The 17,539-nt window shown below is 48.8% G+C and overlaps 1 protein-coding gene across 1 annotated transcript in view; it reads left to right on the top strand.

Annotated features, from left to right (window-relative positions):
* The window catches only part of ttc27 (tetratricopeptide repeat domain 27), a 98,172-nt gene that overhangs the window by 20,542 nt on the left and 60,091 nt on the right, over positions 1-17,539 (top strand). Inside the window, 3 exon segments of the mRNA XM_061227506.1 lie at positions 164-300; positions 8,309-8,421; positions 14,273-14,339. Of these exon segments, the coding sequence (XP_061083490.1) occupies positions 164-300; positions 8,309-8,421; positions 14,273-14,339 (317 nt within the window).

Here is a 17,539-nt window from a genome sequence, read left to right as displayed (position 1 = left end):
CAGCGTTTTCTGTTTGGGCCCGTTGTTTATTGTTTATCTTGGAATGAGGGCTGCAAGCTGTGTGCAGCTGAGAAGGAACAGAGAGACTTTTATTTTTTTTAAACTTTTGTTTTCTGTGAGTGTTGACGCTGGGAGGTGATGAGGGAGTTTTTCTCGATTGCAGGCGCTCTGGGGAAGCGGACGCGGTATCAGGAGAACTTCCTGGCTCAGCTCATTCTCCACGTCCAGCGCCAGGAGGGGGCCCAGCCCCCAGAGCCGAGCCTCACCCCAGCGCCAACCCCCCGGGAAAGCCTACCCAAGGTAACCACCCCTTTCCCCCAAAGCTTCTGGGGCAAATCCTGTGTAGTACCTCAAAGTCACCACCAGAGGGTGAACTCCACTATTCATCCAGTAATGATCTAACGTGCAGTGTGGCCTTGTAGCCGAGTGGAAAATGTCTGGGCAGTCGAGCCGTTTCTCGTTTTCGTGTTTCTTCTTTCCCAGTCGGCTGTGAAAAGGGTTTGGGGCTGGGTGGGTGGCGGGGGTTTGTGTCGGCCTTCTTGAGAAACTGTTGCGCACTGTTTACTCCCTCTGGCGCTTATCCAGTGTCTGTGCCTCGCGAGAGAGAGGGGGACCAACGGCCAGCCTCTTTCAGAGGGTGTCCCACAATGCCGAGTGTCCGACCACCAATCTGTGTCCAGAGATGCACTTTGACCCCGAGTTGACCTTCTGCAGGGTAAACATGGAACACATTTTAACACCGGGCCGGAACTGGGGCTGCCGATTCAAGGACTGGCGAGAGGGGAGAATGTTCATCCCCCCCACCACCCTGCTTCATCTTTGTGTGTGTGTGTGTGTGTGTGTGTGATTGGGCGGAAGGTGGGGACTTGTGCATCTGGCACCTAGTCATAATTCCTACATATGGGGAGTAATGGGGATTGAAGTGGGCATGTATTTCTAAAATCCTCACCTGGAGGTCTCCAGGCCAGTGTCCGGGGATGATGACCCCCTGTTGACTTCCTGTCTGGGCAGGAAGCTGTGTGTGCGCTGGGGGGTGCAGTGGAGGGCAGAAAGGCCGTCCTGGCTGTTTGCTGATGGGGCTCGATCGGGCTGCGTTGTCCTTTTTACGGGTCACGCAGACTCACGGTCTTTCCACTGAGTGTGCAGAACCTCCCTGTCCTCTCAAGGATAGGAGTCCCGTTAAAAGACACATTTGTGTCCGTTGCGTAGCGCCAGCATCAATAAACCCGCCATTTTAAAAACGCCTCTGTCGGCATCTCGGCTTTGTTATGTTCTCAAAACGCTTTCATCAGTTTAGCGTTTTTTGCGTTGTCACCTATTTTTGATCGGTTCAATCGGCTCACGAAAGGCAGGTTGAAATGAATCCTTCGAGCAAGCGCGTTCTCTCCTTCACGGTAAATCAGCAGTAATGTAGAGGTACACCTCGTTAACACCTCGGGTGCTTTTAAAACCACTACGCTAACACTTTGTAGCTGGAAGTGTTGGCCTGCGTGTTTGGTTTGGAGGTGTGTGTTTGCTGAATAATAGGTTTTGCGTGTTGGGGTATAAATGGTGATTGACTCGCAATGAGCCGGGCAGAAAGTTATGGAGTGGATCAGACTTTCAGGGATGCGTTGGAGGGAGATTTCACTTTGGTTCTACGCAAGTCATTTTGTGGGGCTTACCCCATTTTATTCGCATAGAGCGAATATTACTGACCCTTATTCCTGGCATTACTGTGAGCTTCCTTTTATTTTATTTTTTTTTATATTTTTTCAGCCTTTTTCAGCTTTATTGGACAGTATAGTATAGAGAGACAGGAAGAATGGGAGCGAGAGAGAGGGGAAGACATGCGAAAAATGTCAGACAGTCGGATTGGAACCGCTGACGTCGCGGCTCGCAATGAGCATGCGGTCGGTGCTCTACAGGCTGCGCCACCGAGACACCCCGTGAGCTTCCTTTTAGCGGAAGTGGAGTTTTAGTACGGTCGGCTTGTGGCAGGTTTTCAGTGTGTGTGACTGTGAGTGTGTGAGATTATAATGGAGAAGGGTAATTGTTTGATACTCTGCGGAGATTGGAGGTATCGTTTGAGCTGGTGAAGTCGAGCCTGGTTGCTGAATGTGTTGGGTAGACCTCTGGAAATCATTTGCTAGGAGTGTCTGTGGCTTAACCATCAGCAGGGCAGACAGTCAGCCAAACTGTCGGTATGTTTGAGTTTGGACAAGGTTGGGTGATGACTAACTGGTATTGTGGTTGTCTCACTTTGGCTGTGTTTATTTTTTAGATGCTATGCCTACATTTAGCTAGGGGCAATGTTGTGTCAGCTGTGAGAGGCAGGACAACACAGCACCAGCATAAGCACAGCACCAGCTCTGGATAAGAGCGTCTGCCAAATGCCAATAATGTAATGTAATAGGCAGCTCGCTATTTAAAGGTAAAGGTAAATTTGGTAAGATTTTTGTGTTAAAACATTATTACAAGACCATTCTATCTAATCCCTTCCTATCATTGAAAAAGGCTCACTGACATGTTGACTCATGTCAACTGCCTGTGTTTATAGTCCTTAAATTCTGGTTTCAAAATATGTAGTTGATGGGTCGGCGCTCTGTACCTAAACATCGTATAGCTCTACAATAAATCAAGATCAAGCTGATTGGTTGAAAATTAGTTCTAATTGCCACAGCCAATGGCGTTTCAATGTCAGCGCGTTCACAGAGAAGGGGCGGGAAGAAAAGTGTTGTGGTTTGAACGTGTTTGTTGCTGCAATTCCTCTCTTGATCGTTAGAAGTCCGGAATTACCAATTGTACCTTTAATCTTTCAACTGACCACAATGTGGGGAATTACTGTGACTAACTTTAGTCTTTGGTTACTTTCTTTTCATTTATATTGACATTTATTTGTGTAATTTTTGCCCACACTGAAATAAAAGTAATGTAAAGCCCCCCAAGCAACCAGGTAGCAGGGAGAGTCAGCCAGAGCTGCTCCTTTGGGATGGCAGTGCGATATTAGCAGCCCTGGCTGGTACGTTGTGTCTCTGGCTGGCTGGCACAATGTGCCCCTGGTTGGTACAGTACGGCGTGTCCCTGGACCTGCTTCTCAGTGAGGCGGGCTGGGAGAGGTAGGTCAGATGATGAAGTGTTTCACGCCTGGCCAAGTGGCCGCAGTGTTAGGGCACACAGCCTCTGACCCCAGCGTAGGCTGGGTGTCAGGAGCTCAGGACAGAGAGGCTGTTGTGCAGCGATGCGAGCCACGTTCACACTGGGGTAATGGAGGCTTACACACCCACACTGGGGTAACAGAGGCTTACACACCCACACCGGGGGTAACAGAGGCTTACACACCCACACTGGGGTAACAGAGGCTTACACACCCACACTGGGGTATCAGAGGCTTACACACCCACACTGGGGTAACAGAGGCTTACACACCCACACTGGGGTAACAGAGGCTTACACACCCACACTGGGGGTAACAGAGGCTTACACACCCACACTGGGGTAACAGAGGCTTACACACCCACACTGGGGTAACAGAGGCTTACACACCCACACTGGGGTAACAGAGGCTTACACACCCACACTGGGGTATCAGAGGCTTACACACCCACACTGGGGTAACAGAGGCTTACACACCCACACCGGGGGTAACAGAGGCTTACACACCCACACCGGGGGTAACAGAGGCTTACACACCCACACCGGGGGTAATGGAGGCTTACACACCCACACTGGGGTAACAGAGGCTTACACACCCACACCGGGGGTAATGGAGGCTTACACACCCACACTGGGGTAATGGAGGCTTACACACCCACACTGGGGTAATGGAGGCTTACACACCCACACTAGGGTAATGGAGGCTTACACACCCACACTGGGGTAATGGAGGCTTACACACCCACACCGGGGTAACAGAGGCTTACACACCCACACCGGGGTAACAGAGGCTTACACACCCACACTGGGGTAACAGAGGCTTACACACCCACACTGGGGTAACAGAGGCTTACACACCCACACTGGGGTAACGGAGGCTTACACACCCACACTGGGGTAACAGAGGCTTACACACCCACACTGGGGTAACGGAGGCTTACACACCCACACTGGGGTAATGGAGGCTTACACACCCACACTGGGGTAATGGAGGCTTACACACCCACACTGGGGTAACAGAGGCTTACACACCCACACTGGGGTAACAGAGGCTTACACACCCACACTGGGGTAACAGAGGCTTACACACCCACACTGGGGTATCAGAGGCTTACACACCCACACTGGGGTAACAGAGGCTTACACACCCACACTGGGGTAACAGAGGCTTACACACCCACACTGGGGTAACAGAGGCTTATACACCCACACTGGGGTAACAGAGGCTTACACACCCACACTGGGGTAACAGAGGCTTACACACCCACACCGGGGTAATGGAGGCTTACACACCCACACTGGGTTAATGGAGGCTTACACACCCACACCGGGGTAATGGAGGCTTACACACCCACACTGGGTTAATGGAGGCTTACACACCCACACTGGGGTAATGGAGGCTTACACACCCACACTGGGGTAACGGAGGCTTACACACCCACACTGGGGTAATGGAGGCTTACACACCCACACTGGGGTAACAGAGGCTTACACACCCACACTGGGGTAACAGAGGCTTACACACCCACACTGGGGGTAACAGAGGCTTACACACCCTCACCGGGGGTAACATAGGCTTACACACCCACACCGGGGGTAACAGAGGCTTACACACCCACACTGGGGGTAATGGAGGCTTACACACCCACACCGGGGGTAACAGAGGCTTACACACCCACACTGGGGGTAACAGAGGCTTACACACCCACACCGGGGGTAACAGAGGCTTACACACCCACACTGGGGGTAACAGAGGCTTACACACCCACACCGGGGGTAACAGAGGCTTACACACCCACACCGGGGGTAACAGAGGCTTTCACACCCACACCGGGGGTAACAGAGGCTTACACACCCACACCGGGGGTAACGGAGGCTTACACACCCACACTGGGGTAATGGAGGCTTACACACCCACACCGGGGTAACAGAGGCTTATACACCCTCACCGTGTTCGTGCCTGGCACGGCCACCCTGCACTATGATGGGGGATGAGGTGTGTCTGAGCGGCTTTACTGATGTGGGGGAAGCAGGGAGGCTGCTCTTATTCCTTTTCACACACTCTCTCTTTCTCTCTCTCCCTCTCCCTCCCTCCTTCTCCCTTTCTCTCTCGGTCTTTCCCTGTCTCTCACTTTCTCTGTTTCTTCATCTCTCATGCTTTCTCCCTCTCCCCCTCTCTCTTTGTCATCCTCTCTGTCTCTCTCTTCTTTCTCTCTCCCTCCCCCCATCCTCCTGCTTGTTTGGGCTTGTTCGTTCTGTATTATTTCATAGGTTGCCTGGCTCAATTCTCCCTGCAAGGATTTAGATGTATATATACACTTTTGGAGCTTTTTAAGGTGTTTTCTGCCGTATTAAGTCTTTTGCTGCATCTCTGAACACACAACACAACAAAACTTTAAGTGGATAGGCTACAGAAGCAGAAGTCTAAATTAATAAGTCTAATAAATAACGTAATAAAGTGCTCAGTGAGTGTATATTTTATAGTATATTTTAGAACCGTCTCTCCTTAATCAGACTCGGCCCGGTCTCTCCGGACTCAAGTGAGCTGAGCGGGCTTGTGTAAAACGTAGGGAGCCGGCTGGTGGGTCAGGAGGATCTGAAAGGCCCGGTTCGGACACTACCTCCGCGTACGCTGTCCTGCTGCTCACCGATGGTCCTCAGACCTGTGATAACATCCTGAATGCACCTGTCTGTAGCCTCTGGCAATCTGCTGGGCAGCAAGTATTTTGCCTACTTATGTGTTTTTCTCGCCTCTGTTTGAGGGGGTTTCTCCCCACCTGCTTGCTCTATGGTGCAGGCTCGGTGTGTTGCCCTTTTACGTTACATCACATTTTGTTTAGCAGACGCTTTTGTCCAAAGCGACGTACAAAACCATGCATTTCAAGGTCATACAACAAACAACCAAACACACAATTCATATTTGATCGGTTGGAAGGCCACGAACATACCAGTATGTCCAGTACACAAGACATGAAGGCCAAGTCTGTAACTAACCATACCAAGACGACTACAATTTGAGGAACCTTGACAAATACAAATTGAAAAGTCCTAGATTAAAGCATAAAATACAAGGGGCTACGATAGACGGGTAAAAAAATTAGTCAATAGATTACTCCCGCAGAAGAGTCACGGTATGCTGTGAAGTGCCTTCTGTAAAAAGCTTCATCTGTAAATGAATCAAATTGAATATTTTTAATTTGCTATCCTCCCTCTGTTATACTCACATCTGAGGAAATGGCAGTCAGTATTAATGGCTGTGTTTGGTCATTACTGTGGAAGTTGTGTGTTGCATGGCCGTTTGCTTAATCTTTCTGGGAAGCTTTGCTTTGAACTATGCCTGTGGCCTAAAAAAGCTAAAAACAGACTCTAATAAGCTCTATTTGGAATTTTACCCCCTGCTATTTAAAGAGGTTCAAGTTCAACACTGATGGCAATTAGCCAAAATAATCATATAAAGGCATGTCTGTGCTGCCATTGCTACATTCCCCTCTGCCCTGAAGGGACCATCTACAAATTGTGACATCCTCTTCTTCTCTTATGACTTCAAATACAGCATACAGTAGGCTTATGGAAATTAATATGGGGAGTGGGGTAATCTTAGTGTACCATATTTTATTCGGAAAATCCAGATATGAATAAAAGTGAAAAGGTTTTTTAAGTGAAGATCAGTCATAATAGCAAAATATGCCGTCATGTATACTAATATGTGACTTGGATTTGGAGTATTTAATAATATGAGGAACCTTATGTGATCCAATTAAAGAGGATAGTATTGCAAAATGATATAATCTGCAATGCAAAATCAAATATGAAACTGGGAATTATTTTTTCGAAATGGAGACTTCTAAAGATTTGGAACAGATGGGACTGATTGAAATGATGAGTTGTAATTGTGGCCTTTTTTCAAAGGGCATTTTGGCTCTGAATATAATTATCAATATACTGCCTTACTGTTGATCATTTTGCATCCCTGTAATTGAAATTTTGAGCTGGCAGATGGAGGTTTTAAATTTTTAATGGAAGAAGTCTGTAATGATGTTGAAATTGAAATCCAAAATATGAACGTGCTTATGCAAGGTAACTGAGCTTAAATAGTTCATGAACAATGTAATATACTATATTCATACTTAAATAAAATATATATATATATTTTTTTTAGTTTATTTTTTCTCGGGGCATCAATTTTTGATGTCACCAGTGCTGGAAGTTCCCCTCCTGGAAAAGAAAATGGCTGAACATTTTGATCCCTTCAGAAGACTTGCCTCTGCAGTCTTTAGTGGTTTTGGGCCCTTCACCTGTCCTTCATATGCTGCCTGTGCCTGACTCATCTGGCACTTCCCCGCTCGTATCCTCCGTCCAGGCTTGTCTCCGAGCGGTTCACCGCAAGACCGTCTTTCCGTCTCTCAAGTATGACGGTACCTGGTGTACGGTCCAGTCCTTTCTGTTTATACCGACTGAGGAGTGTGTCCCCGGAGGGCATGTTTTCAGAGTTTCCATTCCATAAATGCACTTAAAAAAAAACGAAGGAGAAAAAAAATATAAACTATTTGCACACATTCCGTGGCACAGAATCACTGAGGATTGTCTGTATGTATACTGTGTAGCCTTTTCTACTCAAATGTTCCAGTTGAAGCGAAAACAAAATGGCTTGGTGACATTCCAATTACGTAACCAATTTTGTTGTTTTCCAATTTGGGGGTTTGCGGGGTGCGGGGCTGGGGGCTGGGAGATGGAGTACACCAGAGACTCAGTGAAGGGGGGAACACAGACCCTAATGTACCTCATTACTCCAGGTGAAGTGACTTCCTGTTCAAGCAGATTCTGTTCTCACCTGAGGGGCAGTGAAGCCCCTGGGTCCTGCTGGGTGGCACCTGGAGTTGTAATGCATTCTGGGTCCTGCTGGGGGGCACCTGGAGTTATAATGCATTCTGGGTCCTGCTGGGTGGCACTTGGAGTTGTAATGCATTCTGGGTCCTGCTGGGTGGCACTTGGAGTTGTAATGCATTCTGGGTCCTGCTGGGTGGCACCTGGAGTTGCAATGTATTCTGGGTCCTGCTGGGTGGCACCTGGAGTTGTAATGTATTCTGGGTCCTGCTGGGTGGCACCTGGAGTTGTACCTGGAGTGGCGCCGACTGAGCTGTGCTGTCGTGTGTGTGTGTTTGCGCTCCTGAAGGACCACGACCTGGGAGACGACACGGTGCTGAACAACATCAGCCTGGCCCAGCCCGAGGAGCACCAGCTGCCCGACCTGAGTGCGGAGGAGCAGGCCGTCATCCTGGGAGTGTGGTAAGAGCCGCTGCCCGTGGAGAGGGTAGCTAATGCTAATGCTGCACTGCTAACGCTCACTCTGTAGCCTGGTGGCATCAGCTGTTCAGCTGTCTACGTTTTTTAAAATTGATTTTCATGAAGCTTGCCCTCATTTTTTCTCCCCATATCACAATCTTCCCTGGCTTGGTCACTGAAGTGATATAGAAAAGCTAGTGGCAATCTGAAGAGAGGCTTGCTACAGCTAGTAGTCTGAGGGCGTTAATACAGGTCACAAATGCAAAGAGGATTTGGGTTGAACGTCTGCAGAACTTAATGACTCAACAACACGAGTGGTAAATGGACTACATTCACTACAGCGCTCTCGCCTCCTGAGCTAATGCCACCCCATAATGCGCAATGCTTAAACAATGGAATTACAACGACACGTCTGCTGAACGGGGTCTTAATGGGAGGAACACCTGCTGCACGGACCCCGGGGCCAGTTTCAGAATCTCAAGTTCGAAGGTCGATCGTGAAGGTCACACGGGCCCTGAGCATCGGGGAAGGGTCTCTGGTGAATGGCCTAGTTCTGCACCCCCCCCTCTCCCCCCCCTCCCCCCACTGGAAAGATTGTGTCTGCGTGTCTGGGCCATGCTGGCCCAACCTCTTTATTATAAAGTGTTTTTAGAGCCTGCTGCTAGCGAGAGGGAGAGATTCATTTTTTAAGCCTGCTTGTCAAAGCCCGGGCCAAGTGTTTTATGAGTGTGGCTTCTGCAGTGCCTTTGCCTTTCCAACTGAAAAAGATGTGAATTTAAACTTACCACTGAACTTTGATACGCCTTTCCCTCCCTGAAGTCGTGGGCCTTAGTATTTTTTTATTAGTTAGCCATTTATTTATTTTTTCTGCCCGGTTATCATTGATATTATTGCTTATTTTGTGATCTGTATTGCTGTTGTCCTATACTTTAGATTTAGTAATGCCATTGAATGCCCATTTTTGGTTGTGGATGTGTGTTTGAGAACCTCAACTTTTCGGAACAAGGCATGTGCCATCTTGTCATAGGCTCTTGTGTCCTGTCTATCCAAAGAGTTAATGTTTTTAAGATTACCTTCCCTGTGTCTTTCTTTGCCGCTCAATTTGCTGTTTTTTTCAAGGTGAATGTTTTTTTTTGTATTTGTTTTTGTTTTTTTTGCTGAATTGGGGCTTGTTGAGTAAAATGTGCTACAGTGGTGAGATGTGGTGTGGTGTAACAGTCCTCCGTGAGAGCACAGGATTGCCCCCCCCCCTCCCCGTGCCCTGGCCATCGACTGTACCTGACGAAATGGACGAGGCGTGCGCCATTCTAACGGGTCACTGAGCCGGGTCGGCTGGCTCAACGGCCCGCTCAAAGGCACGGAGGATCAATGTTTTATCCCCGGTCCCTCAGTGCCGGCCAGAAATGGCTTTTGCCAAGTAAGATCTTATTGACCTGATGGAAACACCTCTGTTTTTTTTGCACACTACTGTTTGTTTGCTGTCCTCTATGGTGGAAGCGCTGAGAACGCTGTTTAAACTGTCTGCCTCGCCAGCGTACGGGGGTGGGGTGGGGGGTCTTCGTACGGGTCGTCACTGTTAAAGGACCAACCCCCAAGCGAAGAGCGATTAGCAGGCATAATTACGCTGGACTGCCTGCCATCTAATTGAATTGAGTAATTGCTGAAGATTGATTAGCTACAGTCCTATGGAAGACGATCATACCCTTACTCCGGCCAACAGTGAAGGGAAGGCAGTGTCAGGGCAGGGTGTGTCGATTTTGTGATGTCGGCGCCTTTCTCGGTTGAGTTTGTCGACTCTTGAAAACGGGGGAGGTGTATTAATGTTCGCTGTAAACACACTCCCACTCTGTCCGACCAGCGCTACAGAACTGCTGAGACCAGATCTTTCAGACGGTTTTTTATCTTCATCTGCAATACCATGATAACATCTCTCTCTCTCTCTCTCTCTCTCTCTCTCTCTCTCTCTCTCTCTCTCTCTCTCTCTCTCTCTCTCTCTCTCTCTCTCTCTCTCTCTCTCTCTCTCTCTCTCTCTCTCTCTCTCTCCCTCTCCCTTCCTCTATATTACATTTACATTATGGTAATTTGGCAGTTGCTCTTATGCTCTACTTCAACTGTACCTCTACTTCTGCCTGTACCTATTCCTCTGCCTGTACCCATACCTACAGTAAAGCTGTACTCCAGTTTAACTGAGCACTCCGCTGCGTGTTTGGGAGTGAGGTGTGAAAAATGGCTAGACAGCCGCGGGGTTGGTCGCAGATGAGCGGGAAAATCTGCCTGGCCCAGCACTCCGTAGGGCGGCTGGTTTGATTAGTGGGGTTCCAGGGGTGGATGTGGAAATAGGGCCCTTTCTCCAGGCAGCGGCTTGTGGTTTGGGGGGCTTGTTTGCTGGTATGCCAACACTTTTTTTTTCACTGGTTCTTTCCCCAAGCTTTCCGAAGCTTTTCCCCAGGAATTTGAGTGAGCATTTTTTTGAGGGGATGGAGGAGGGAGCAGGGTGGGTTCAATTGTTCAAATTGAATAGCCCTTTTTTCCCTGTAATCCTTGGCTCTGAGTTGTAAAATAAAACCCTCTTTCAAGCAAAACTTGTTATAACCCCCTCTCCCCCAAACGCGCACACTCAGTATAAACAGAAACACTGCTGGTTAATGCTGTGTACAAATACAGCTTTTTTCAGTTTCGTTTCCTCGGATGTACAGTATATGGCATGTCCACCCCAATATGAGCCGGCCTGTCTGCGAGACACACGAAGATTGGAGAACTTCAGAGCACGCCGGAATCCTGCGCCCCCCCCTCCAGTCTGTGCACATATCTCAGATCTTCCTGAACATGGACTCCCCCCCTCCTTTCTCCGGTCTGTGCTCATATCTCTGATCTTCCTGAACACGGACTCCCCCCCCCTCCTTTCTCCGGTCTGTGCTCATATCTCAGATCTTCCTGAACACGGACTCCCCCCCTCCTTTCTCCGGTCTGTGCTCATATCTCAGATCTTCCTGAACACGGACTCCCCCCCTCCTTTCTCCGGTCTGTGCTCATATCTCAGATCTTCCTGAACACGGACTCCCCCCTTCTCTCCGGTCTGTGCTCATATCTCAGATCTTCCTGAACACGGACTCCCCCCCTCCTCTCTCCGGTCTGTGCTCATATCTCAGATCTGCTCTGCCCCATTGAGCCGGGAGAATGCAGCCCAGCCTGATCCCAGCTCCCCGAAGCCTGCCACCAGGAAACGGGGGGTTCAAGTGACATCACAGCCCCTTCTGTGTACCATAAAACCCAGATGGCAGGGGAAATATCTGCTGCTTTTTCTACCGTAGTGGTAGTGGTAGTAGTGGTAGCAGCAGTTAATGTTTTTGGAAGAAATGAACCAGAACGTGCAAACTCCCTATTTGCTTGGTTCTTCAGGCTTTAGCCAGTAAGAGTTTGTCTGCTTTTCCAGTGGACAGTGACTCTGCTGGCTGTGTCTGGAGTTTTACTCCAGCCCTGTATCCACACGTTCATTATGTTTTTGCAGCTTCTGGTTTTATGTATAAAATATATAGCACGTGAGTTTTCCCCATACCGGGCCACTCCATTTCGTTCTTTCAGTCTTCTAAGTAGTCTTTTCTCGGTCTTATTACGAGTCTGAGAGGCTCTTGTGAAACCCAACGGGGTGAGGCGCTGCCCGTGCAAGCTCAGGGGAAATGCGCCTTGTTTATGTGCTGCTTGGGAAATCTTAAATTAGGAAAGAGTCACAGCGTGTGGTTTTCTCTGAAAAAAAACTGAAGAAAAACACGCTTTTTCACTGAAAATTCACTGAGCATTTAGTTGGATGTAAGGCGCACTCCGAAGTCACTTACAGGCCTAATAAAGCTGATTGATAAATGCACGGTATGCAGAACCAGACCTCAAACTTTTATTTAATTTACTTCCCCCCCCATTAGATATATCGCTCATGCTTACAAGAGCAGGCCAAAACCCTCAAGCGTCCAACATCCCAAGCTTACTACAACCGCAGGTTGACTTTAAAGAAAAAGCTGAAAGGATTTTGAATCTCAGACCTGAAGTTGACACAGCCAACGGCAGACATGTCCAAACTAAATAAAAACACATAACATTAGCTCACCTTTCAAAGTATGCAAGTTACACAAATTGGCAGGGACCAGGATCATTTTTCACAGTGCAAAATCAACTTGTGGACCGCTCTTCTATGCGCCTTCTGGCCATTTTAGCCCATTTTGTACATGTCTGCCATGGTTGTGCGTGAGTGAACTTCAAGTCTGACTCAAAACGGGCTAGCATTTCCAGAAGACTGTTATGGACGGTCCACAAGTTGCCCTCCTCAGTCCATAACGTGTGTGTTTCCGAACAGGGAGCGTACCTCAGGTATGAGTTTAATACAGCGCCTCGCTGAGTGTGTTTGGAGACTGGTCTGCTTTATTATGTTATAAATCTCGATTTCGGCGAGTTGTGGTCTATTGAAGGGAGGCCTGTTTTCCTACTCTTCTCCTAGGCAGGATCAGTCTACCACCCCCAAAGTGGACCGTTTTTAGCACATTCCCAAAACTGTACCACTGCGACCCCCGGTCTTGTAGGTAACCTGGTCGGGGGGGTTACTGAGATGTGGGCGGTGGCGGCAGGCGGCTGATTGGTCGGCTTGCCTGACTCCACCACTCCACCGACCCATCAACTGCATATTTTGAAACCCGAATTTAAGGACGATGAACATAGGCAGAGGGTGAGTCAACGTGTCAGTGAGTCTTTCTTAATGATAGGAAGGGATTTACAATGGTCTTGTAACAATGTTTTAACACAAAAATCTTGCCTATTGTACCCTTAAGTAAAAGTGGACAAGCCTTTAGACGAGGAATTCTGGTTATCGCTCCTAATCTCCCTGAGCCCTCGCTCTGACATCTGAGACGAGAGGGAATGAGATCGGGAACCATCCACGACCAGGAGGCCTCTGTCCAACGTGGGAATTTCAGATTGATCTCTGTCCAATCTGGGAATATCAGATTGAAATTCCCATGTTGGACAGAGACCAATCTGAAATTCCCACGTTGGACAGAGATCAATCTGAAATTCCCACTTTGGACAGAGATCAGATTGATCTTTTTCCAATGTGGGAATCTCAGATTGATCTTTTTCCAATGTGAGAATTTCAGATTGATCGCAACCAATGGCACAGTTTTTGTTATGACCAATGGCACAGAATGTGTTGCGTCATCCTGTACTTTTCCACCGCTTATTTGAAACGCATAAGAAAGCAGCCGTTTGGAGAAACCACGGCAGGTTGTGTCGAATATTTGCTGGTGCAAATGGGTCCATCGAGGCCCTCGAGCATTTCCAACGTACTCGGCGTCCCGAGCAAAGTGCCTCGAAATTCCTCATCAAAGAAAAACGCAAAAAATCCAGATTGCGTGAATCAATTGCTTTCACAGAAGATTGTATGTTGTGCATAACGGCGATACCTGGGGGGAATGAAGGCCCTTTCTCTCGTAGCAGGAATGGCTGTTTGAAATGCTCTGCAAGTCGACAGTTTGCTGTTGATTTACCGGGATAGCATCAGACCGCGTATAAATCAATAAAGGCAAAATGTCATGGAGGGGTGGAGGGCTGGGCTAATGGCCAAGGCACTGTTTTTGGTATTTTTCAGCACTTGTGTGGTTCACTTTAGTCATTTATAGGCTAATGAGCCCACACAACTATTTTTCCATGGCCTAAATTTGTTGATTGAAAGGAAACCACAAGGACCCACAGAAGTAGTCACGCAGAAATTGAAGTAGACAGCCCTGGTGCACAGCTCCAGTGGGGCGGAGGGGGAATGGCTGACCTTCTGTGTGCTCTCAGCTGATTAACGTGTACGTCTCTGCGTTTCCAGCACGGATTTCCAGAAGAACAACCCCGTCCACAAGCTGACCGATGAAGAAGTGCTTGCCTTCACGTCTGTAAGTAGCAGCCACCCTCCCCACCCCCAGTCCAACACCATCTTACCCCCCCCCCCCTCCCTCACCCCCCGAATCCCCACCCCCAGTCCAATACCATCTTAATTCCCCCTCTCTGAATCCCTGCTTTCTGAATCTTTTGAGGTTTGTGGTGGGAGGTCTGTTGGAGATACTGAGCTGTGACAGATCCGTCTCTTTGACGGCACGACTGTTTTTTGTTTTTATATAAATCTACCTCACAGGGCTGGAGGTTCTTCACTTAAATCTCTCAGTGTGAAAGATGTGGGAGAGCGGGAGAGGCAGAGTGCACTTTGAGCCTCTCAGGGTCCCTTTCGTACGGGGACAGAGCTAACTAACGTGGGGCGAATGAGGCTTTGTGAATGGATGAGTGTGTGCAGCCAATCTCAGCTAGAGACCAGTAGTGCTCTTTCTTTGTTTTTCTGCAGAAAGACAAGTCTTCTGGTTTTCATGACATGTTCACTGACTGCCTGTGATAGCCCCGCCCATTACAGGTTTTACAGAGTTGAGCCTAACTCTTTCCTCTTTGCTGATTTTACCCATAAGTCATCCGAATGTCGTTATTGCACTTTAATACACAGGCTTAATGCACAGTTATCCACGGGCAGTGCAGCGTGGACAAGGCTAGCGTGACGTGGTTAATATCACACAGGATTAATATAGACATCCAGGGCACACCTGGAGGCTCATGGCAGGAAGGACCTGTCCCCCTACGGCAGTGAGAGGCCTGTGGAATTGTGCTAGTATCTCAACAGCACCCCTTTGAGGACCCCATTGCCTCTCCCCACCTGTCTCAGGTCCCATACGGCGGTGCAGGAATGTTTTAGGCACTTGGGGCCAGCGTTTGTTTCCCTCCTCCGTGCCTCATCTCGCTGTCTGCTGGTGTTTCTGTGTGTGTGCTGGCGCGCAGGAAGCACGAGGCTGTGTGTGCGTGCGCAGCACACATGCGTACCCTGTATATCTGTATGCACACGTGTGTGTGTGTGTGTGTGTGTGTGTGTGTGTGTGTGTGTGTGTGTGTGGGGTGGATGTCAGGTTGTGGCAGTCCATGCAGTCAGGTCAGGGCTTCTGTCAGATCAGCTCCACATGGAGCCCATCATCACCCCTCCCTTCCTCTCTCTCTCTCTTTCTTTCTCTCTCTCTCTCTCTCTCTCTCCCCCTTTCCCCTTCTCCTCCTCTCCTTCTCTTGCTCTTTCCCTCCCCCTCCCTCTCTCCCACTCTCTCTCTCCCCTCTCCCCCTCTCTCTCCCTCCCTCTCTCTCTTTCTTTCCCCCACTGTGGAGTCAGCTGGAGGAGTGATATCTCAGGGGTTGTGCTGCTGCTTCAGTCCACCAAAACCCCTCCATCTGCAGGAGAAACCTGCATCGTTCAAAATAAACAATGAAATCCCTGCGCTCCTTTCTGCAGGGCCAAAGTCAATTTCATTTACACCTTTCCCCCAGGCATTCACCTGCGCCAGTGGCCGTTTTGGGATTAAGGTTATTTTCTGTAAACACACAAGAAAGTGCGAATTTTACGTTTTAGTCTTTTGACTTCAAATCAACAACATCTCTCGGAGCTTCAATGGCGAATTTACCGAATTCAAAGTCGTCAGCGATGTTTCGGAGCGATAACACGCCCGGCTTTAATAAACCCCGGATTTCTCCCGGGTTTAAAGTCTGAGACGTTCTCTCGTAGGGAACCTCATAAGCCGTCGTGATCCCCCCCCCCCCCCCCCCCTCCTCCAGTGAGCTGTACCGCGCAGTGGCTTCATCTGCCCGGCGGGTTCTGTGCTAATACGCTGGAGCTCAGCGCGGTCGCATGTCGGCTCTGAGGCGTGGGCGGACTCCGCGTCCTGCGAATCCCCGCAGTCTCACCGCGGGGCCCCCCCGGTCCCCGGGCTCGGCGTGGGAAGCCGCGCGCGGTTCTACCCGCGCTCCACCGCGACACGCCGGCGTGACGCTCCCCGACGCGCTCCACCGACACGTTTTATTCAATTCCCAAAAATTACAGAGCGCCGCTGCCTCCCATATGTCTCAGCGAGCGCTCTGAGTGACCGTAATATCGTCCCGCAGTTTCGCAATAAACGCTACGCCTTGTATTGTAACGTATCGGTTCGGCAGACTAAGCTCTTTGCTGGAGAAATTAGCCACCGGAATTCCGCCGAGACATTCATTATTCATAACTTTCACCACAGTATAAATAACAGTCCCTGAAGCCGATCCGTTTGTCTGTCTATCCGCACGTCTGTGTATTTATGCATCTGGGTTAATTTGTGTATGCCGTGTCGCCGAAGGTCTTACTTTTTAATATGCTTAATTAATCCATGCTATGAGATAAATATTTTCCACATATATTAGCTGTAATTTGCAGGTCTGTTGTTTTGACTTGCAGTGTTTTTTTGTTTTTTTCTTTCCCTCTTGTAAGTCTGCTCCGTTCATTACCGTGACTGAATCCGTCCGTGTTCATTACCCTTGTTTCATCGCCTGTGTTTTGTTGGTAAACAGGATCCGGTTTCTTTGCTGTGATTGCGATGTGATATCTTTATTTAGGGGGACAAAAGGGAGAAAACGGCCAGCTACTACTGTTGGGTTTGAGGTTTTGGATTTTTGGCAAAAATGTTTATAGTTCAGTGTCATAGAAGTCATAGATTTTAGGAAATCGGAGATCTCAACTGTTTTTAAGTGGGTTTAGACGAATTGAAGAAAGTGAAGAAGAATTGCCCGTCGCTCCAGTTGAAGTTAAGTAGACGGCTGAGCAGGTATAATTTTTCAGTTGGAAGCGGGTAAGTACTCCTGAGAAGGATTTGAAAAGTCAGCTGCGCTCATTTTTAGTGCCCTCATGCGCGTTCCATTTTTAATGGGACGTCACACGGTAATCCGACGCGCCTCCTGACAACTTCAGCCGTCTCAGGATCACGACCTCACCTACGCAGAGTCCGCAGAACAGAACCCTGATGGATGGGAAATTAAAGGAGAAGAAAGGAGTGTTTTTTCTCTCTCTTTTTTTTTTTCCCCAAGCGAGGGGTCCTCTCCAGCCTGCCCAGCGTATTGGTACAGCCTTGGCCAGGCTCTGCAATGAAAGCTAAGTCCCTCTGGAAAAATAATCAGCACTTTCTCTGCGGACCTGTGAATTAAACATTTGTTTCCTGCGACTGTGCGGCCGCATATTTCAGTGTCTGTGTCTCCGCGGCGTGGTTTCTGACGG

Source organism: Conger conger, chromosome 18 (genome assembly GCF_963514075.1).
Source record: "Conger conger chromosome 18, fConCon1.1, whole genome shotgun sequence".
NCBI classification, from domain to species: Eukaryota; Metazoa; Chordata; class Actinopteri; order Anguilliformes; family Congridae; genus Conger; species Conger conger.
The sequence above is the reverse complement of the archived record's forward strand: the minus strand, read 5'-3'. Positions and strand labels throughout refer to the sequence as shown.